The 21,052-nt window shown below is 53.5% G+C and overlaps 2 protein-coding genes across 2 annotated transcripts; both read left to right on the plus strand.

Moving 5' to 3' along the window:
- The first annotated feature begins 4,066 nt into the window (after positions 1–4,066).
- LOC131571647 (serine/threonine-protein kinase PAK 3-like) lies at positions 4,067–6,492 on the plus strand. The gene is made up of 5 exons (XM_058824427.1): positions 4,067–4,173; positions 4,432–4,549; positions 5,342–5,441; positions 5,713–5,909; positions 6,391–6,492. Exons 1-5 carry the CDS (start codon positions 4,076–4,078, stop codon positions 6,490–6,492), a joined length of 615 nt encoding a protein of 204 aa, XP_058680410.1. The 5' UTR covers positions 4,067–4,075.
- A 3,262-nt stretch (positions 6,493–9,754) lies between these two features.
- Positions 9,755–16,657, plus strand: LOC131571541 (serine/threonine-protein kinase PAK 3-like). Its single transcript, XM_058824287.1, has 13 exons — positions 9,755–9,833; positions 10,775–10,812; positions 11,251–11,377; positions 11,437–11,448; positions 12,348–12,482; positions 13,168–13,231; positions 13,865–13,913; positions 14,223–14,335; positions 14,594–14,711; positions 15,504–15,603; positions 15,875–16,071; positions 16,169–16,306; positions 16,556–16,657. The coding sequence occupies exons 1-13, from the start codon at positions 9,755–9,757 to the stop codon at positions 16,655–16,657; spliced, it is 1,272 nt and encodes a 423-aa protein (XP_058680270.1).
- The last annotated feature ends 4,395 nt before the right edge of the window (positions 16,658–21,052 follow it).

Here is a 21,052-nt window from a genome sequence, read left to right on the forward strand (position 1 = left end):
ACCAACTCAGTGGTTCTCTCCAGGAGTGAAGGAAAGCACCTTTTGCTCCATATTCTACCCCTTAGAGGCCTTGGCTGCATGACTTGAGCCTTTGATGCTGTGCCAAGACTGCGATTGCCTTGGCCATGCAGCACAAACTCCAGTGCAGGGAGGGTTTGCTGCTGAGCCCAGCAGCTGTTCCTGGGCTGCTTCAGCAGGGAGCTGCCACAGGGAAGGGACCCTTTGTGGAAGCTTTGCTGGGCTATCATCTTCAGCCAAGGGATGGGAATTAGGGCGTGCAATTTAAAAGAATGTATATGGAAAATGCAGGAAAGGGAAGAGGGAAATGTAGCTTGAGCTGTTAGGCACAAGAGAAGCTCAAAGTTTTGAAGAGCAGCGGGCATTTCCAGCACCGTCTTCCTATTTCTCTCTTGGCAAAAGAGGCCCAAATGTAGCCAGAGGCTCCTCTAGGGTCCTTCTTGTTCTCTTGCTTGCTGTGGGAAAGAGCTGTTGCTCCTGGAGGCATGTTGGGAAAGGGAAATGCTCTGTGTTGGGACTGCCTTGTGCTGTGGGAGTGGCCAGCACAGGCACTTTTCTAAGGGCCTCTGGTTCCTTTTGCCTTGCTGGCTGCAGGTCACCTGACACGCGGATGGAGACAAGCCTGTCCTTTGGTGAGTGGCAAAGGAAGCTGAGACGTTGCTGGCGTGTGAGAATTGTGCAGCAATTCTGCCAGCTTGGCCTGTTGCAGCCGAGTGTGGAGTGCCGGCGTGGGAGGCTGAAGGAAAGGCCAGCTGCCCGGTGGCATCAGCAGTAGCAAAGGGAGCACTGGCTGTTTGCTGATTTTCCAGTGAAAAGCCTTTCAAGAGATGAAAGGCAAAAGGGACAGCTCCAAGGCATCTTGCTGCTTCTAGGCAGCAGGGAAGCTCAAATGCACAGCAAGATGGAGTAGCAGCTCGTTCAGCCAGCTTCCTCGGCTTTGCGTGACTCAGAGGCCCACTTGTATCAAAGTCTATGATTTGCCCTTCTTCTGGGTGCTTTCCCAGCTCAATAGAAAGCAGCTCCTAAGGCACTGGCTTTTGCCCATCTCTCTCACTTCTGTCTGCCTGCAGGGCACAACAGCAGGGTCAGCAGCTCCTCTGGCTGCCTCTGTCATTGAGGAAGAGGATGAAGAGGAGCAAAGGAAGATGAAACCTTCAGCCGCTGTCCCTTCACAGCCTGAACTTGCAGAGCCAGTAAGTGACAGCTGAGCTTGGCACTGCCTTTGGCGCAGGGCCAGGCTACCCGTTTTGGAGCAGCCCTTGTTGCTCGTGGCTGAAGATGCTGGCAGCCGTGTGCCTGCTGTGACGTAGTGCGGCTTCAGGCAAGCTGGGGAGCCCTGGCCAATGGGTTCTGAAGTTTGACATTGAAGCTGGGATGCTGAGAGGGCGCCAGAGTGTCTCTTGGGATCAGACAGGAGGCAGCATTGAGTGACTCTCAGTGCAGGAGTCAGCCCCTTGTGCCCGTTGTCAGTGCAGGCTGCCTGTGGTCAGCGGACAGCGCGGCCCAAATACGCAGTTGACAGCCTTGCAGGGTACCTGGCAGACACTGGCCCCTGGAAGGGACCTGCTGTCTCCGTGGACTAATTAGCTTCAGGCTGTGCTTCACTTCCAGCCGGTCAGAGCAGAGTTTGGAGAGGAGAATCCTCGGCAGCCCTGCATTGTAAAAGGGCGGGTGGGTCTGGGCAGGGCTGGAAGGCGGCTCCCAAGGGCCGCTCTCTAAAGGCTGCCATAGAGAAGGGAAATCCGTGAAACAGATCAGAGAAGGGACACGCTGCGGGCTTCTGAGCAGTCTGTTGCCTGCCAACTCCGGGCTGATTTCATTCCGGCCCAGGAAAAGACAGGAGGAGGAAAGCAGCGAGGCTCTGGGGCCCTGCTCTGATCTCTTTGTGGATTTGGCAGCCCCATCGATACCTTGTTGCCAGTGTCTTGCAGAAAAGCTGAACACGTGGAGCATGGAGGTGGTCGGGAGGGGCTGGATCCAAGTAGCCTTTGGGCTTCTCCCGAAGGTGCCTTTGAGAAGGGGACATGGGAACTGCTCCAGCTGGAGAGGCCTGGCCGTGGCTGGCAGCACCTTCCCAAGGCCTTGCTTTTGCTGTGCGCTTAGGGGGGGGCATGAGTGCCAGCCACCCTTCTGACGGGCAATCCTTTCTTGTCCCAGCGCAAGACAGGCTCTGCCATTCAACCTGGTGCCGCCGGACCAGCATGGCCTGCAGCAGCCAGCTCAAGCCCCGCTGCCGGCACTTCCTGCAGCAGCGCAGCCCAGCAGCCCGAGATGAGGGAGGAGCAGGGCCTGAAGACACTGAGTACGTCCGTCTGGTGCATTTCTTGTCTGCCAGAGCAGGGTCTTGTGCGAGTGTCTGGGTGTAGGCTGCGCCAGATGCTGGCCCTCAGTCTCAGAGGCACTTAGGCCTCTCTGCAGAAGGTGTTGTACTGCTCTGAGGAAGCGCGGCAGCGCTCAGGGAGTCCCTGCTGCCTGTGAGGGCGGCTGGGCCTGGCTTGGCCCTGCCTGGGCTGCCTTCTGGGCCAAAGACAAAAGCAGAGGTTGTTTCTGCTTGAGCAGAAGGCTGGCACGTAGCAAGTGACTATTGCCCAGGGAGCTGTCTGGCCCCAGGTGTTTTCTGGCTCTGGTTCTTACTCCTCCTCCGGCCCAGACACTTTGTGCCCCTGGCAGTGGACCTGCCAGTGATGGTGGGTGTGACTGCGGAGGCAGCAAAGGCCCTTGCTTACCTCTTAGGACCCCCTTCTTAAGGGCTCATCATTTTGGCTTATCGCGTGAGATGCTGCTCTTGAAAGAAATCAAGGCCTTCTTGGAAAGGCCACCTGATGGAAGGTGGAGAAGATGGCCCTCCCACTTGCTGGTCTCAGCAGCTGGAAGCCGCGGGACCGCAAAGGGCCCAGAGCTGCGGGCAGTGGGGCTGCCTTTGGGACGCTCTGGGCAGCGGCGTCTCTGTGTGCGAGTGAGCGCCCTGCACTGCTTTTGTCTTTCAGGGAGCATCGTGAGTCCGGGCCGGCCAACGGGCAAATACACGGCATTTGAGGAACTCGGGCGAGGGTAAGCGTGACGTCAGCTCATTTTACAAAAGTGTGGGCCAGGTCTTTGGCTGGTGCAATATCAAGCGTGAAGTCAGGCAAGCTCCAGTCATGGTCAGGCTCCGGCTTGACCTCGTGTCGCCTGCCTGGACTGCTCGGTCAGAGCAATGCAAAGGCCTCATCAAAGACAAGTTGATGCTGGCAGTGTCTTGCTTGCAGCAGTGAGGAGCAGGAGCTGGGAGAAGCCCTGGCCCTGCAGCTTTGTGGCCTGAAAGAGCACCTTGCCATCCAAGAAAGGTCAGATTGTCAAGGACAGTCTTCTGACTCAAATTGTTCTCCCTTTTTTGACACACACATGCATGCACACCCGCACAAGGAGAGAGTTCCCCTTAGGTTCTGAAATGACCTGGCAGGGTGTGCGCCTTGGAGATTTCCAGCGGCCCTTGGTCTTCATGCTGCACCTTAGTGTTCCCTTGGACAGCCTGCCCCGCATGGCAGAGGGCTCACGGGCTAACATGCTGTTGGCCGAAGAGATGCTGCAGCCAGGCATTTTTTCTAAGGAAGGCGTCCAGGCAGCCTGGGGAGATCTGCTGCCTGGGCTTGCTTTCACTGCCAGAGGGATAAAGGTCTCTTTCTGCTGCTTTGGTCTTTCTAGAGGGTTTGGAGCTGTTTATAAAGCCCTTGACACCAGCAGCGGACAACAGGTAAAGTGCCAAGAGCCCCACGCCATTTTGCAGCTCTGGAGCGCTTTGCCCGCTGCTGTGAGCTGTGCTTGGAGGTTTGGGTGGCAGCTCCATGTCTGCAGCAGGGGCTGTTCCTCTGAAATACAGTCGAGGCTCAGGCGGCAGAATGCATTTGGGATGGCTTTTGGTGCTTCTGCTAAGCTCTGCTGTCTAGTGACAAGGCACTTTGGCCCAGCGTGCTGCCTCATTGCACCAGCACTCGCTCCGTGCTCCTTGTGATCTCGAGCGGGGTGCGTCTTCTCAAGGTACCGGTGGCCAATGTCATTGCAGGTGGCAATCAAGATCATGTCACTCGAGGAGGAGATGTCCGAGGAGCTGGCTGCCAATGAAATCCTGGCCATGAGGGACAACAGGAGTCCCAATATCGTTACCTACTTAGACAGGTTGGCATATTCTGGTGTCAATGTAGCTTTAGCTGGTGCAAGCGCAAAGAGACGATGCCCTTTGGTCGCTGGCAGAGAACAGAGCTGGGGATGATTTCTCTGCGTGTGTCCAGAGCGTGGGAGGAGGTGGAGCTGGTGTTCAACAGTCTCTTGTGGCACCCGTAGCTTGGAGAGCAGCTGCAAAAACCTGTCTCAGGCCCTGGGGTGACTGAGGCTATGCCCATTCTGTTGCTCCATGCCGTGGTTTTCTTCTTTCAGCTACCTGGTGGATGCGGAGCTCTGGCTGGCCATGGAGTTCATGGACGGCGGCACCTTGTTTGATGTGCTGAGGGCAGTGTACCTGGAGGAAGGACAGATAGGCGCTGTCTGTTGGGAGGTGAGGGATCCCGCTTGTGCTTGCCCAAGACTGCCCGGATGCTGCTTGTCAGCTGGAGCTTAAGGAGAGCCGAGATTTCTTGCTCTCACCTTTCTTTTGCTGCTGCTGCTGCTGCTGCTGCTGCTGCTGCTGCTGCTGCTGCTGTCACGCCACACAGGAGAAGAAAGAGCATGGGAAGTGTACTGCCTGCCAGTGCCCTTGCACTCCTCAGGCTCTGTTCTTGCACTCTTCCATCCTGTCTGTCCTCTGGCCTTGGTGCTCGCTCACTGGCTCAATTTCTCTTTCTTCCTCTTCTCAGCTTTGCCTGGGAATGTTTGCCTGGAGCCTGTCTGTCTGTCCTACATTGCTTGCCACTGGAAGGCAGCATGCGGGTGGCAGAATTTCAAGCTAAGGGCAAAGAGCTGTCCTCAGCTTCAAAGGCTAGCATTGCAGCCTGCATGGCGATGCATTGTGGAACAGCTCGAAGGTGCTGCTGTCACCAGCAGCTTCCTCTTCTGCTGCCACTAGGCTTCCCCAAAATTCTTTGCCGTGCCGCCTCCCAGCCAAAGGTGGCGCGCTTCCTACCCAAGGCCGGTGGAACTTTTGGGAGCCCAGATGCCTTTGCTTGGAAATCTAGAAAAAACTTCCAAGAGTGTTGAAGCAGCAAGCTCTTCATGGTGACAGCAGCGTGATGTTTTGCCCTCGCTCACAATTCCCTGAGAAAGCCGCCAATCCCCTTGAGCTCTTTCCTTGCGGGTGGGATGAAATCAGATCCTGCAGGTTAACTTTCCCTCCCTCCTTTTTCTCTCTCAGTGCCTGCAAGGACTGCATTTCCTTCATTCCCGCCAAGTCATCCACAGAGACATCAAAAGTTGCAACGTCCTGGTGGGCACGGACGGATCCGTCAAGTTGGGTGGGTATCCCTGCTGGGCTGCAGCATGTCCAGCATATGCCGTGTGCTTGCATTTTGGTGACGGCCACTGGGGCAGAAGCGCGGCTTGGCCAGTGCGTGAATCGTCAGGGTGTTTTTGAAGCGGCCGATGCCTTATTTGCCTGGCTCCAGGCACGTGGAAGGAGAGCTCAGCTGCTTTTTCAGTTAGATTCAGCATGGCCTGGTCAGGGCAATGGTTTTGGCTGCTTTGCCAGTGGTAGCTGGCTTTGACAGGCTTTGTTTTTGTCCTCAGGTGACTTTGGCCTCTGTGCTCAGCTCAGCCCTGAGCACAGCAAGCGCAGCTCCAGCGTCGGCACTCCCAGCTGGATGGCACCGGAGGTGGTGAGAGGAGAAGCCTACGGCCCCAAAGTGGACATCTGGTCCCTGGGGATCATGGGGCTGGAAATGGTGGAAGGGGAAGCTCCTTACCAGCGGGAAGCCCGTCTCCGGGTAAGGTGCAGCTTAGCAAGAGGGCTCTGTGTGGAGAGAGCTGTGTGTGGCTAGCAAAGGAGCAGGTGGAGTGTCCTCTTGCATCCATGTGCTGTAGGTTTTTGAACTGCTAGAAAGGAACGGGCCCCCAAAACTGCAGAACCCCAGGCACCACTCGGCTCTCCTGCGCGACTTCCTCCGCTGCTGCCTGCAGGCAGATGAGGACAGGCGCTGGTCTGCCCAGGAGCTCCTACAGGTAAGAAAAAGCAAAGGGGCAAAAAGCCCTGGCAGCTGAGGACACCTGCATGAAGGGATGAGGAGGAGGAGGAGTGTGGGCCACGTGGCACAGAAAGCTGCCAGGACAGGAAGGCGCAGGGGGACATGCTGCCCTCAGTGCTCTTTGTGTGTCTTGCTGGTAGCCAGGGAATCCTGCTTGAGCCCGCAGGCTCAAGTGATCCTGGAAAGTAAGAGTTCCTTTCTTTGTTCTTTTTCCTCTGGGCAGCATCCCTTCGTGACCTCAGGCGATCCTGCCTCCAGCCTGGCTGCTCTGATCATCTCAGCCAAGCAAGTGCAGGAAGACTGGAGAGGAGACACCTGCGCCTGAGGAGGCCCTGATGCCCCGCCAGCCAAGAGGAGGGAAAAGGGGATGTGTCATCTTTAGGCAGAGCTTCAGCCATCCCCCGAGGTTGAAGAGGAGCTGTGCCGTAGCTAGGAAACATGATAGTGTAGATATTTGCTCAGTTTAGCTGTTAGGTTAGCTGTTAGGTTAGCTGTTAGGTTAGGTTGGGTTAGGTTAGCATTAGGTTGGATTAGATTAGGTTAGGTTAGGTTAGGTTAGGTTAGGTTAGATATGTTGTTAGGTTCAATTTAAAGCTCTGTTGTTTTTCTTTCTGCAAGAGATGAAAATTGAAAAAAATTAGGAACTATAGGGATCAACTTTTAAGGACTATAGAACGTAGACAGCTTGGATAGTAGAGGATTGTTTAGCTTAGGATAGAGTGTTGTTAATTTAGGGAAGCTTTGAAGTAGAAATGAAAGAATTGTCATAATAAGAATTAAGCAGTGAGAGGAAAAGCTGGGCTGCAGCAGAACTGGAGCCTGCAGGCGCTCCAAGCTGTCAGCCTGAGCAGGCCACCTGCAGGACAGAATGATGAAGATGAAGAAGCAGCGAGGGGATACTTTGTTTCAGCCCGAGTGTCAATAAAAGTCGAAAATATCCAGAGTGTTGTAAGACTCCCTTCCTTGCCAGGCTGTAGCTAAGTGGACAGTCCCTTTCAGAGGCCCAAAGAACATAGTGAGGTAAGCAGCTTTGCTTACCTGAAGTGTGGCATGCCTGTGGGAAGCTGAGAGACCTACAGGTAATGAACACCAGGTAATGAGCTGCCATTCAGGACAGCACTAGGAGGCAGATGTGCAGTCCTTTCTGGGCCTCTTGTCTTGATCAGATGTCAGGCTGATCAGCAGCAATCACCATTTTGTTGCCACCCTCCTCTCACTATGTCACCTGTGGGATGGAATGGCATTCTCACAGCGGCAGCATCTGGCATTTCCTCCCTGCTTCTCTTTTCCCCGCTTTTCACCCCAGACCCCCAGGGACCCTCTGGGCCAGCCTCATCCCCTACAGGGGTGTGCAACCACCAGGGCCTCCTGCAGAGCCCCATTCCCACTCTGCTGCCTCCTTGGCCTTTTCCCACCTCTGGGCCAGCCTGCTGTTGCCAGGTGTTGGAAACATGCACACAGCATAGCACACCTGTCATTGAGCAATTTGATGCAGGAGCCCCTGCTGAGCACGGCTCCCCACCCCGGCCCTTTTCCCACCCAGCTGTGGCTCCATTTCGCCTCCATCTGCTGGCATACCCACTGTGAGGGACTGCTCAGGGACTGGATGCTCCTTGAATGTTGCCCACAGGCCTGATTTCCACGCCTCCCCATTCCTCCTACCCCTAAGGCTGCCTCAGCCGTCTGAACACAATTTTTCTTACTCTAATGGCTTCCTGTGCTTTACTTGATACTGTAAGCAGAAGTACACCGTTTTGATTGTCTTTCTTCTAGAATTAATAAAAATAAGTTTGAAGTACTCCTAGATTTTGCCATTGAAAACTTGAGGCAAGTGCACAAAGTAGAGAAGCTTTCTGTGCAGCTTTTCAGTTAATTTGAGGTCCCCTTACTCTTCACTCACTTTCAGCATATCTGTTGATTTTCCTTTGCTCTCATCTTTTAAGCTTCATCCCTTGTCTATCGATCTGCAAAAATAGCCTGTAAACCCAACGCAAATTTACTATCCTTTGTATTTTTCCTCTTCTGGAAAAGCTGAGGCTCGTGTGATCTTCTCCTGTGATCTAGACTTTGATTCCAATCTTGGCTCTGCCGAAGTGCAGAACAAATGTAATTTATTGCCTGCTAGTGTGATCTGCTAGCAAAGGTCACATTTAGAGCTAAGCATGATGCTTCTCTCCCTCCGTTGAATACACATCTTTGTGTCAAGGCCTGGTGACTTCCAGGAGCACCTGGAAGCTACTGCCAAGGACAAAAGTCTCACTCTTGCTGGTTTTGACACTGATTTGTTGGGAGGATTTTGATCTACGTCGACAGTGATCTACAGGAACTGGATCCTTGACACCAAGTGCCTTCAAGCAACATCTCTAAGCAGAGTGGGCAATGAAGTCCAGATACTAATGAGTTGTGGTTTGTTTTAACTCTGTCTAACATATGGTACACTATCCCAAAACATGTTATTTTTGAGTGCTTCAGGCATTGAAAACTTAGGTTTATTCTTGTCAACACTTTTCTTTCCTCTCTTCAGAAATCTGCATGTCCAGCTACTAATTTCTTTCTCAGCTTGTTGAAAAGTTACCAGTCAGACAAGACTTGTTTCTTGACCCAGAGATGGGGCAAGCGTCACCGTTAGGCCGGACGTGGCATACACACGTGATCAGGGTCCAAGAAGAAAAAGGTTTGTTTGTTTTATTCTGCATGTTCTCCAGCTTATACACTCTTAACAAAGCGTGATCTCAAGTCACTAACTACATCACAATAACTTCTTCTATCCATTGGTGCAAAGCAATTAACATCAATACAACTGGCAAAAGTTTTACAGAAATTTATAAGGCACGTATGCACATCTACTTCAGCACCTAGTCTAGCATACGCAACTTTTCCTGAATCTCTTCTAATGGGTTTCCATGCTGACGGCCTTGTCTTCTGCCTTGCTATTGATACACTCAAAAACCATCAACTGCTATTTCTTCCATGAACTCGGCTTTGCTTGCAGGCCAGCTGTAAAGCCCCTCCATAGGTCAGCATGCACCCGCGTGCTCCAGGAGCAACTGCAGCCTACAATAGTCCTGGAAATTTATTATCTTTGCTTCGTTTGCCATCTAAATGTCACTGAAGAAGTTAGGCTTTTCCAAACCAGCTAGGATGCCACCTAGAAGAAGCAGACTTGCTTTCAGTCAAAGCTTTTGGGACCAAGAGTCATGTTTGCTTGCATTGCTTGGATGCCGCTTGGATTGGTGCATTTTCTGAGTTCCCCTGGCATGCCTTGAGCACTGCCTTTGTGAGTGAGGAGAATTTCCCAGGCTTTTCTTTTGCATCAGCTGTACACAAGGTTGTCTTGCTGGGCACAAGAAAGCCACAGAGCAGCTGCCATTGTGAGGTCAAGCCAGAGGTGCCACGTCACAGTGCTGTCAGCACAGCGTTGTCCCGGTGCGCGCCAGGCCTGGTCGTCCAGAGCAGCTCTTCCGCTGGCTCCCTGCAGGAGGATCCTTGTGCTCAAGGAGCTCTCAGCAGACGGCCTGCACCCCGAGAGGAGTCTTGGCTTTCCCTTGGCTGGCACTCAGCGTGCAAACGCGCACAGCACTGCCAAAATGATTGGGCAAGTCTGTGCCGCCGTTTGCACCATCTTTTCTGTTGTCTATTCTGGCTACTACCTGACCCAGCTGACTCGTAAGTAAAGGTTTCTCCTGGGGCTGGCATTGCCCGACTTTTGCTTGGCTCTGCTCTTTATGCCGCAGCAGTGGCCCAGTTTCTTTGGGAACAGAATGGCCGTGAAGGTGCCACTGCTTTGGTCAATGTCCTGCCAGCAGCATCAGCTACAAAGGGGGCATCTGTACTGGGTAGCGCGTGCAGACTATTTGCCATGCAACCTGCAGCGGTTGCCTTCCCTCCCCGGGAGAGTGCGCGGCAGCGGAGTCTGTCATTTCCTCAGCTTGCTGCTTCAAGCAAGACAAGCTGCAAATTGCAGACTCTGAGGGCAGATCCTCAGAAGTATTTCTACCAACTCAGTGGTTCTCTCCAGGAGTGAAGGAAAGCACCTTTTGCTCCATATTCTACCCCTTAGAGGCCTTGGCTGCATGACTTGAGCCTTTGATGCTGTGCCAAGACTGCGATTGCCTTGGCCATGCAGCACAAACTCCAGTGCAGGGAGGGTTTGCTGCTGAGCCCAGCAGCTGTTCCTGGGCTGCTTCAGCAGGGAGCTGCCACAGGGAAGGGACCCTTTGTGGAAGCTTTGCTGGGCTATCATCTTCAGCCAAGGGATGGGAATTAGGGCGTGCAATTTAAAAGAATGTATATGGAAAATGCAGGAAAGGGAAGAGGGAAATGTAGCTTGAGCTGTTAGGCACAAGAGAAGCTCAAAGTTTTGAAGAGCAGCGGGCATTTCCAGCACCGTCTTCCTATTTCTCTCTTGGCAAAAGAGGCCCAAATGTAGCCAGAGGCTCCTCTAGGGTCCTTCTTGTTCTCTTGCTTGCTGTGGGAAAGAGCTGTTGCTCCTGGAGGCATGTTGGGAAAGGGAAATGCTCTGTGTTGGGACTGCCTTGTGCTGTGGGAGTGGCCAGCACAGGCACTTTTCTAAGGGCCTCTGGTTCCTTTTGCCTTGCTGGCTGCAGGTCACCTGACACGCGGATGGAGACAAGCCTGTCCTTTGGTGAGTGGCAAAGGAAGCTGAGACGTTGCTGGCGTGTGAGAATTGTGCAGCAATTCTGCCAGCTTGGCCTGTTGCAGCCGAGTGTGGAGTGCCGGCATGGGAGGCTGAAGGAAAGGCCAGCTGCCCGGTGGCATCAGCAGTAGCAAAGGGAGCACTGGCTGTTTGCTGATTTTCCAGTGAAAAGCCTTTCAAGAGATGAAAGGCAAAAGGGACAGCTCCAAGGCATCTTGCTGCTTCTAGGCAGCAGGGAAGCTCAAATGCACAGCAAGATGGAGTAGCAGCTCGTTCAGCCAGCTTCCTCGGCTTTGCGTGACTCAGAGGCCCACTTGTATCAAAGTCTATGATTTGCCCTTCTTCTGGGTGCTTTCCCAGCTCAATAGAAAGCAGCTCCTAAGGCACTGGCTTTTGCCCATCTCTCTCACTTCTGTCTGCCTGCAGGGCACAACAGCAGGGTCAGCAGCTCCTCTGGCTGCCTCTGTCATTGAGGAAGAGGATGAAGAGGAGCAAAGGAAGATGAAACCTTCAGCCGCTGTCCCTTCACAGCCTGAACTTGCAGAGCCAGTAAGTGACAGCTGAGCTTGGCACTGCCTTTGGCGCAGGGCCAGGCTACCCGTTTTGGAGCAGCCCTTGTTGCTCGTGGCTGAAGATGCTGGCAGCCGTGTGCCTGCTGTGACGTAGTGCGGCTTCAGGCAAGCTGGGGAGCCCTGGCCAATGGGTTCTGAAGTTTGACATTGAAGCTGGGATGCTGAGAGGGCGCCAGAGTGTCTCTTGGGATCAGACAGGAGGCAGCATTGAGTGACTCTCAGTGCAGGAGTCAGCCCCTTGTGCCCGTTGTCAGTGCAGGCTGCCTGTGGTCAGCGGACAGCGCGGCCCAAATACGCAGTTGACAGCCTTGCAGGGTACCTGGCAGACACTGGCCCCTGGAAGGGACCTGCTGTCTCCGTGGACTAATTAGCTTCAGGCTGTGCTTCACTTCCAGCCGGTCAGAGCAGAGTTTGGAGAGGAGAATCCTCGGCAGCCCTGCATTGTAAAAGGGCGGGTGGGTCTGGGCAGGGCTGGAAGGCGGCTCCCAAGGGCCGCTCTCTAAAGGCTGCCATAGAGAAGGGAAATCCGTGAAACAGATCAGAGAAGGGACACGCTGCGGGCTTCTGAGCAGACTGTTGCCTGCCAACTCCGGGCTGATTTCATTCCGGCCCAGGAAAAGACAGGAGGAGGAAAGCAGCGAGGCTCTGGGGCCCTGCTCTGATCTCTTTGTGGATTTGGCAGCCCCATCAATACCTTGTTGCCAGTGTCTTGCAGAAAAGCTGAACACGTGGAGCATGGAGGTGGTCGGGAGGGGCTGGATCCAAGTAGCCTTTGGGCTTCTCCCGAAGGTGCCTTTGAGAAGGGGACATGGGAACTGCTCCAGCTGGAGAGGCCTGGCCGTGGCTGGCAGCACCTTCCCAAGGCCTTGCTTTTGCTGTGCGCTTAGGGGGGGGCATGAGTGCCAGCCACCCTTCTGACGGGCAATCCTTTCTTGTCCCAGCGCAAGACAGGCTCTGCCATTCAACCTGGTGCCGCCGGACCAGCATGGCCTGCAGCAGCCAGCTCAAGCCCCGCTGCCGGCACTTCCTGCAGCAGCGCAGCCCAGCAGCCCGAGATGAGGGAGGAGCAGGGCCTGAAGACACTGAGTACGTCCGTCTGGTGCATTTCTTGTCTGCCAGAGCAGGGTCTTGTGCGAGTGTCTGGGTGTAGGCTGCGCCAGATGCTGGCCCTCAGTCTCAGAGGCACTTAGGCCTCTCTGCAGAAGGTGTTGTACTGCTCTGAGGAAGCGCGGCAGCGCTCAGGGAGTCCCTGCTGCCTGTGAGGGCGGCTGGGCCTGGCTTGGCCCTGCCTGGGCTGCCTTCTGGGCCAAAGACAAAAGCAGAGGTTGTTTCTGCTTGAGCAGAAGGCTGGCACATAGCAAGTGACTATTGCCCAGGGAGCTGTCTGGCCCCAGGTGTTTTCTGGCTCTGGTTCTTACTCCTCCTCCGGCCCAGACACTTTGTGCCCCTGGCAGTGGACCTGCCAGTGATGGTGGGTGTGACTGCGGAGGCAGCAAAGGCCCTTGCTTACCTCTTAGGGCCCCCTTCTTAAGGGCTCATCATTTTGGCTTATCGCGTGAGATGCTGCTCTTGAAAGAAATCAAGGCCTTCTTGGAAAGGCCACCTGATGAAAGGTGGAGAAGATGGCCCTCCCACTTGCTGGTCTCAGCAGCTGGAAGCCGCGGGACCGCAAAGGGCCCAGAGCTGCGGGCAGTGGGGCTGCCTTTGGGACGCTCTGGGCAGCGGCGTCTCTGTGTGCGAGTGAGCGCCCTGCACTGCTTTTGTCTTTCAGGGAGCATCGTGAGTCCGGGCCGGCCAACGGGCAAATACACGGCATTTGAGGAACTCGGGCGAGGGTAAGCGTGACGTCAGCTCATTTTACAAAAGTGTGGGCCAGGTCTTTGGCTGGTGCAATATCAAGCGTGAAGTCAGGCAAGCTCCAGTCATGGTCAGGCTCCGGCTTGACCTCGTGTCGCCTGCCTGGACTGCTCGGTCAGAGCAATGCAAAGGCCTCATCAAAGACAAGTTGATGCTGGCAGTGTCTTGCTTGCAGCAGTGAGGAGCAGGAGCTGGGAGAAGCCCTGGCCCTGCAGCTTTGTGGCCTGAAAGAGCACCTTGCCATCCAAGAAAGGTCAGATTGTCAAGGACAGTCTTCTGACTCAAATTGTTCTCCCTTTTTTGACACACACATGCATGCACACCCGCACAAGGAGAGAGTTCCCCTTAGGTTCTGAAATGACCTGGCAGGGTGTGCGCCTTGGAGATTTCCAGCGGCCCTTGGTCTTCATGCTGCACCTTAGTGTTCCCTTGGACAGCCTGCCCCGCATGGCAGAGGGCTCACGGGCTAACATGCTGTTGGCCGAAGAGATGCTGCAGCCAGGCATTTTTTCTAAGGAAGGCGTCCAGGCAGCCTGGGGAGATCTGCTGCCTGGGCTTGCTTTCACTGCCAGAGGGATAAAGGTCTCTTTCTGCTGCTTTGGTCTTTCTAGAGGGTTTGGAGCTGTTTATAAAGCCCTTGACACCAGCAGCGGACAACAGGTAAAGTGCCAAGAGCCCCACGCCATTTTGCAGCTCTGGAGCGCTTTGCCCGCTGCTGTGAGCTGTGCTTGGAGGTTTGGGTGGCAGCTCCATGTCTGCAGCAGGGGCTGTTCCTCTGAAATACAGTCGAGGCTCAGGCGGCAGAATGCATTTGGGATGGCTTTTGGTGCTTCTGCTAAGCTCTGCTGTCTAGTGACAAGGCACTTTGGCCCAGCGTGCTGCCTCATTGCACCAGCACTCGCTCCGTGCTCCTTGTGATCTCGAGCGGGGTGCGTCTTCTCAAGGTACCGGTGGCCAATGTCATTGCAGGTGGCAATCAAGATCATGTCACTCGAGGAGGAGATGTCCGAGGAGCTGGCTGCCAATGAAATCCTGGCCATGAGAGACAACAGGAGTCCCAATATCGTTACCTACTTAGACAGGTTGGCATATTCTGGTGTCAATGTAGCTTTAGCTGGTGCAAGCGCAAAGAGACGATGCCCTTTGGTCGCTGGCAGAGAACAGAGCTGGGGATGATTTCTCTGCGTGTCTCCAGAGCGTGGGAGGAGGTGGAGCTGGTGTTCAACAGTCTCTTGTGGCACCCGTAGCTTGGAGAGCAGCTGCAAAAACCTGTCTCAGGCCCTGGGGTGACTGAGGCTATGCCCATTCTGTTGCTCCATGCCGTGGTTTTCTTCTTTCAGCTACCTGGTGGATGCGGAGCTCTGGCTGGCCATGGAGTTCATGGACGGCGGCACCTTGTTTGATGTGCTGAGGGCAGTGTACCTGGAGGAAGGACAGATAGGCGCTGTCTGTCGGGAGGTGAGGGATCCCGCTTGTGCTTGCCCAAGACTGCCCGGATGCTGCTTGTCAGCTGGAGCTTAAGGAGAGCCGAGATTTCTTGCTCTCACCTTTCTTTTGCTGCTGCTGCTGCTGCTGCTGCTGCTGCTGCTGCTGCTGCTGCTGTCACGCCACACAGGAGAAGAAAGAGCATGGGAAGTGTACTGCCTGCCAGTGCCCTTGCACTCCTCAGGCTCTGTTCTTGCACTCTTCCATCCTGTCTGTCCTCTGGCCTTGGTGCTCGCTCACTGGCTCAATTTCTCTTTCTTCCTCTTCTCAGCTTTGCCTGGGAATGTTTGCCTGGAGCCTGTCTGTCTGTCCTACATTGCTTGCCACTGGAAGGCAGCATGCGGGTGGCAGAATTTCAAGCTAAGGGCAAAGAGCTGTCCTCAGCTTCAAAGGCTAGCATTGCAGCCTGCATGGCGATGCATTGTGGAACAGCTCGAAGGTGCTGCTGTCACCAGCAGCTTCCTCTTCTGCTGCCACTAGGCTTCCCCAAAATTCTTTGCCGTGCCGCCTCCCAGCCAAAGGTGGCGCGCTTCCTACCCAAGGCCGGTGGAACTTTTGGGAGCCCAGATGCCTTTGCTTGGAAATCTAGAAAAAACTTCCAAGAGTGTTGAAGCAGCAAGCTCTTCATGGTGACAGCAGCGTGATGTTTTGCCCTGGCTCACAATTCCCTGAGAAAGCCGCCAATCCCCTTGAGCTCTTTCCTTGCGGGTGGGATGAAATCAGATCCTGCAGGTTAACTTTCCCTCCCTCCTTTTTCTCTCTCAGTGCCTGCAAGGACTGCATTTCCTTCATTCCCGCCAAGTCATCCACAGAGACATCAAAAGTTGCAACGTCCTGGTGGGCACGGACGGATCCGTCAAGTTGGGTGGGTATCCCTGCTGGGCTGCAGCATGTCCAGCATATGCCGTGTGCTTGCATTTTGGTGACGGCCACTGGGGCAGAAGCGCGGCTTGGCCAGTGCGTGAATCGTCAGGGTGTTTTTGAAGCGGCCGATGCCTTATTTGCCTGGCTCCAGGCACGTGGAAGGAGAGCTCAGCTGCTTTTTCAGTTAGATTCAGCATGGCCTGGTCAGGGCAATGGTTTTGGCTGCTTTGCCAGTGGTAGCTGGCTTTGACAGGCTTTGTTTTTGTCCTCAGGTGACTTTGGCCTCTGTGCTCAGCTCAGCCCTGAGCACAGCAAGCGCAGCTCCAGCGTCGGCACTCCCAGCTGGATGGCACCGGAGGTGGTGAGAGGAGAAGCCTACGGCCCCAAAGTGGACATCTGGTCCCTGGGGATCATGGGGCTGGAAATGGTGGAAGGGGAAGCTCCTTACCAGCGGGAAGCCCGTCTCCGGGTAAGGTGCAGCTTAGCAAGAGGGCTCTGTGTGGAGAGAGCTGTGTGTGGCTAGCAAAGGAGCAGGTGGAGTGTCCTCTTGCATCCATGTGCTGTAGGTTTTTGAACTGCTAGAAAGGAACGGGCCCCCAAAACTGCAGAACCCCAGGCACCACTCGGCTCTCCTGCGCGACTTCCTCCGCTGCTGCCTGCAGGCAGATGAGGACAGGCGCTGGTCTGCCCAGGAGCTCCTACAGGTAAGAAAAAGCAAAGGGGCAAAAAGCCCTGGCAGCTGAGGACACCTGCATGAAGGGATGAGGAGGAGGAGGAGGAGTGTGGGCCACGTGGCACAGAAAGCTGCCAGGACAGGAAGGCGCAGGGGGACATGCTGCCCTCAGTGCTCTTTGTGTGTCTTGCTGGTAGCCAGGGAATCCTGCTTGAGCCCGCAGGCTCAAGTGATCCTGGAAAGTAAGAGTTCCTTTCTTTGTTCTTTTTCCTCTGGGCAGCATCCCTTCGTGACCTCAGGCGATCCTGCCTCCAGCCTGGCTGCTCTGATCATCTCAGCCAAGCAAGTGCAGGAAGACTGGAGAGGAGACACCTGCGCCTGAGGAGGCCCTGATGCCCCGCCAGCCAAGAGGAGGGAAAAGGGGATGTGTCATCTTTAGGCAGAGCTTCAGCCATCCCCCGAGGTTGAAGAGGAGCTGTGCCGTAGCTAGGAAACATGATAGTGTAGATATTTGCTCAGTTTAGCTGTTAGGTTAGCTGTTAGGTTAGCTGTTAGGTTAGGTTGGGTTAGGTTAGCATTAGGTTGGATTAGATTAGGTTAGGTTAGGTTAGGTTAGGTTAGGTTAGGTTAGATATGTTGTTAGGTTCAATTTAAAGCTCTGTTGTTTTTCTTTCTGCAAGAGATGAAAATTGAAAAAAATTAGGAACTATAGGGATCAACTTTTAAGGACTATAGAACGTAGACAGCTTGGATAGTAGAGGATTGTTTAGCTTAGGATAGAGTGTTGTTAATTTAGGGAAGCTTTGAAGTAGAAATGAAAGAATTGTCATAATAAGAATTAAGCAGTGAGAGGAAAAGCTGGGCTGCAGCAGAACTGGAGCCTGCAGGCGCTCCAAGCTGTCAGCCTGAGCAGGCCACCTGCAGGACAGAATGATGAAGATGAAGAAGCAGCGAGGGGATACTTTGTTTCAGCCCGAGTGTCAATAAAAGTCGAAAATATCCAGAGTGTTGTAAGACTCCCTTCCTTGCCAGGCTGTAGCTAAGTGGACAGTCCCTTTCAGAGGCCCAAAGAACATAGTGAGGTAAGCAGCTTTGCTTACCTGAAGTGTGGCATGCCTGTGGGAAGCTGAGAGACCTACAGGTAATGAACACCAGGTAATGAGCTGCCATTCAGGACAGCACTAGGAGGCAGATGTGCAGTCCTTTCTGGGCCTCTTGTCTTGATCAGATGTCAGGCTGATCAGCAGCAATCACCATTTTGTTGCCACCCTCCTCTCACTATGTCACCTGTGGGATGGAATGGCATTCTCACAGCGGCAGCATCTGGCATTTCCTCCCTGCTTCTCTTTTCCCCGCTTTTCACCCCAGACCCCCAGGGACCCTCTGGGCCAGCCTCATCCCCTACAGGGGTGTGCAACCACCAGGGCCTCCTGCAGAGCCCCATTCCCACTCTGCTGCCTCCTTGGCCTTTTCCCACCTCTGGGCCAGCCTGCTGTTGCCAGGTGTTGGAAACATGCACACAGCATAGCACACCTGTCATTGAGCAATTTGATGCAGGAGCCCCTGCTGAGCACGGCTCCCCACCCCGGCCCTTTTCCCACCCAGCTGTGGCTCCATTTCGCCTCCATCTGCTGGCATACCCACTGTGAGGGACTGCTCAGGGACTGGATGCTCCTTGAATGTTGCCCACAGGCCTGATTTCCAGGCCTCCCCATTCCTCCTACCCCTAAGGCTGCCTCAGCCGTCTGAACACAATTTTTCTTACTCTAATGGCTTCCTGTGCTTTACTTGATACTGTAAGCAGAAGTACACCGTTTTGATTGTCTTTCTTCTAGAATTAATAAAAATAAGTTTGAAGTACTCCTAGATTTTGCCATTGAAAACTTGAGGCAAGTGCACAAAGTAGAGAAGCTTTCTGTGCAGCTTTTCAGTTAATTTGAGGTCCCCTTACTCTTCACTCACTTTCAGCATATCTGTTGATTTTCCTTTGCTCTCATCTTTTAAGCTTCATCCCTTGTCTATCGATCTGCAAAAATAGCCTGTAAACCCAACGCAAATTTACTATCCTTTGTATTTTTCCTCTTCTGGAAAAGCTGAGGCTCGTGTGATCTTCTCCTGTGATCTAGACTTTGATTCCAATCTTGGCTCTGCCGAAGTGCAGAACAAATGTAATTTATTGCCTGCTAGTGTGATCTGCTAGCAAAGGTCACATTTAGAGCTAAGCATGATGCTTCTCTCCCTCCGTTGAATACACATCTTTGTGTCAAGGCCTGGTGACTTCCAGGAGCACCTGGAAGCTACTGCCAAGGACAAAAGTCTCACTCTTGCTGGTTTTGACACTGATTTGTTGGGAGGATTTTGATCTACGTCGACAGTGATCTACAGGAACTGGATCCTTGACACCAAGTGCCTTCAAGCAACATCTCTAAGCAGAGTGGGCAATGAAGTCCAGATACTAATGAGTTGTGGTTTGTTTTAACTCTGTCTAACATATGGTACACTATCCCAAAACATGTTATTTTTGAGTGCTTCAGGCATTGAAAACTTAGGTTTATTCTTGTCAACACTTTTCTTTCCTCTCTTCAGAAATCTGCATGTCCAGCTACTAATTTCTTTCTCAGCTTGTTGAAAAGTTACCAGTCAGACAAGACTTGTTTCTTGACCCAGAGATGGGGCAAGCGTCACCGTTAGGCCGGACGTGGCATACACACGTGATCAGGGTCCAAGAAGAAAAAGGTTTGTTTGTTTTATTCTGCATGTTCTCCAGCTTATACACTCTTAACAAAGCGTGATCTCAAGTCACTAACTACATCACAATAACTTCTTCTATCCATTGGTGCAAAGCAATTAACGTCAATACAACTGGCAAAAGTTTTACAGAAATTTATAAGGCACGTATGCACATCTACTTCGGCACCTAGTCTAGCATACGCAACTTTTCCTGAATCTCTTCTAATGGGTTTCCATGCTGACGGCCTTGTCTTCTTCCTTGCTATGGATACACTCAAAAACCATCAACTGCTATTTCTTCCATGAACTCGGCTTTGCTTGCAGGCCAGCTGTAAAGCCCCTCCATAGGTCAGCATGCACCCGCGTGCTCCAGGAGCAACTGCAGCCTACAATAGTCCTGGAAATTTATTATCTTTGCTTCGTTTGCCATCTAAATGTCACTGAAGAAGTTAGGCTTTTCCAAACCAGCTAGGATGCCACCTAGAAGAAGCAGACTTGCTTTCAGTCAAAGCTTTTGGGACCAAGAGTCATGTTTGCTTGCATTGCTTGGATGCCGCTTGGATTGGTGCATTTTCTGAGTTCCCCTGGCATGCCTTGAGCACTGCCTTTGTGAGTGAGGAGAATTTCCCAGGCTTTTCTTTTGCATCAGCTGTACACAAGGTTGTCTTGCTGGGCACAAGAAAGCCACAGAGCAGCTGCCATTGTGAGGTCAAGCCAGAGGTGCCACGTCACAGTGCTGTCAGCACAGCGTTGTCCCGGTGCGCGCCAGGCCTGGTCGTCCAGAGCAGCTCTTCCGCTGGCTCCCTGCAGGAGGATCCTTGTGCTCAAGGAGCTCTCAGCAGACGGCCTGCACCCCGAGAGGAGTCTTGGCTTTCCCTTGGCTGGCACTCAGCGTGCAAACGCGCACAGCACTGCCAAAATGATTGGGCAAGTCTGTGCCGCCGTTTGCACCATCTTTTCTGTTGTCTATTCTGGCTACTACCTGACCCAGCTGACTCGTAAGTAAAGGTTTCTCCTGGGGCTGGCATTGCCCGACTTTTGCTTGGCTCTGCTCTTTATGCCGCAGCAGTGGCCCAGTTTCTTTGGGAACAGAATGGCCGTGAAGGTGCCACCGCTTTGGTCAATGTCCTGCCAGCAGCATCAGCTACAAAGGGGGCATCTGTACTGGGTAGCGCGTGCAGACTATTTGCCATGCAACCTGCAGCGGTTGCCTTCCCTCCCCGGGAGAGTGCGCGGCAGCGGAGTCTGTCATTTCCTCAGCTTGCTGCTTCAAGCAAGACAAGCTGCAAATTGCAGACTCTGAGGGCAGATCCTCAGAAGTATTTCTACCAACTCAGTGGTTCTCTCCAGGAGTGAAGGAAAGCACCTTTTGCTCCATATTCTACCCCTTAGAGGCCTTGGCTGCATGACTTGAGCCTTTGATGCTGTGCCAAGACTGCGATTGCCTTGGCCATGCAGCACAAACTCCAGTGCAGGGAGGGTTTGCTGCTGAGCCCAGCAGCTGTTCCTGGGCTGCTTCAGCAGGGAGCTGCCACAGGGAAGGGACCCTTTGTGGAAGCTTTGCTGGGCTATCATCTTCAGCCAAGGGATGGGAATTAGGGCGTGCAATTTAAAAGAATGTATATGGAAAATGCAGGAAAGGGAAGAGGGAAATGTAGCTTGAGCTGTTAGGCACAAGAGAAGCTCAAAGTTTTGAAGAGCAGCGGGCATTTCCAGCACCGTCTTCCTATTTCTCTCTTGGCAAAAGAGGCCCAAATGTAGCCAGAGGCTCCTCTAGGGTCCTTCTTGTTCTCTTGCTTGCTGTGGGAAAGAGCTGTTGCTCCTGGAGGCATGTTGGGAAAGGGAAATGCTCTGTGTTGGGACTGCCTTGTGCTGTGGGAGTGGCCAGCACAGGCACTTTTCTAAGGGCCTCTGGTTCCTTTTGCCTTGCTGGCTGCAGGTCACCTGACACGCGGATGGAGACAAGCCTGTCCTTTGGTGAGTGGCAAAGGAAGCTGAGACATTGCTGGCGTGTGAGAATTGTGCAGCAATTCTGCCAGCTTGGCCT

The sequence above is a fragment of the Ammospiza caudacuta genome, chromosome Z, assembly GCF_027887145.1.
Source record: "Ammospiza caudacuta isolate bAmmCau1 chromosome Z, bAmmCau1.pri, whole genome shotgun sequence".
Taxonomy (NCBI): Eukaryota; Metazoa; Chordata; class Aves; order Passeriformes; family Passerellidae; genus Ammospiza; species Ammospiza caudacuta.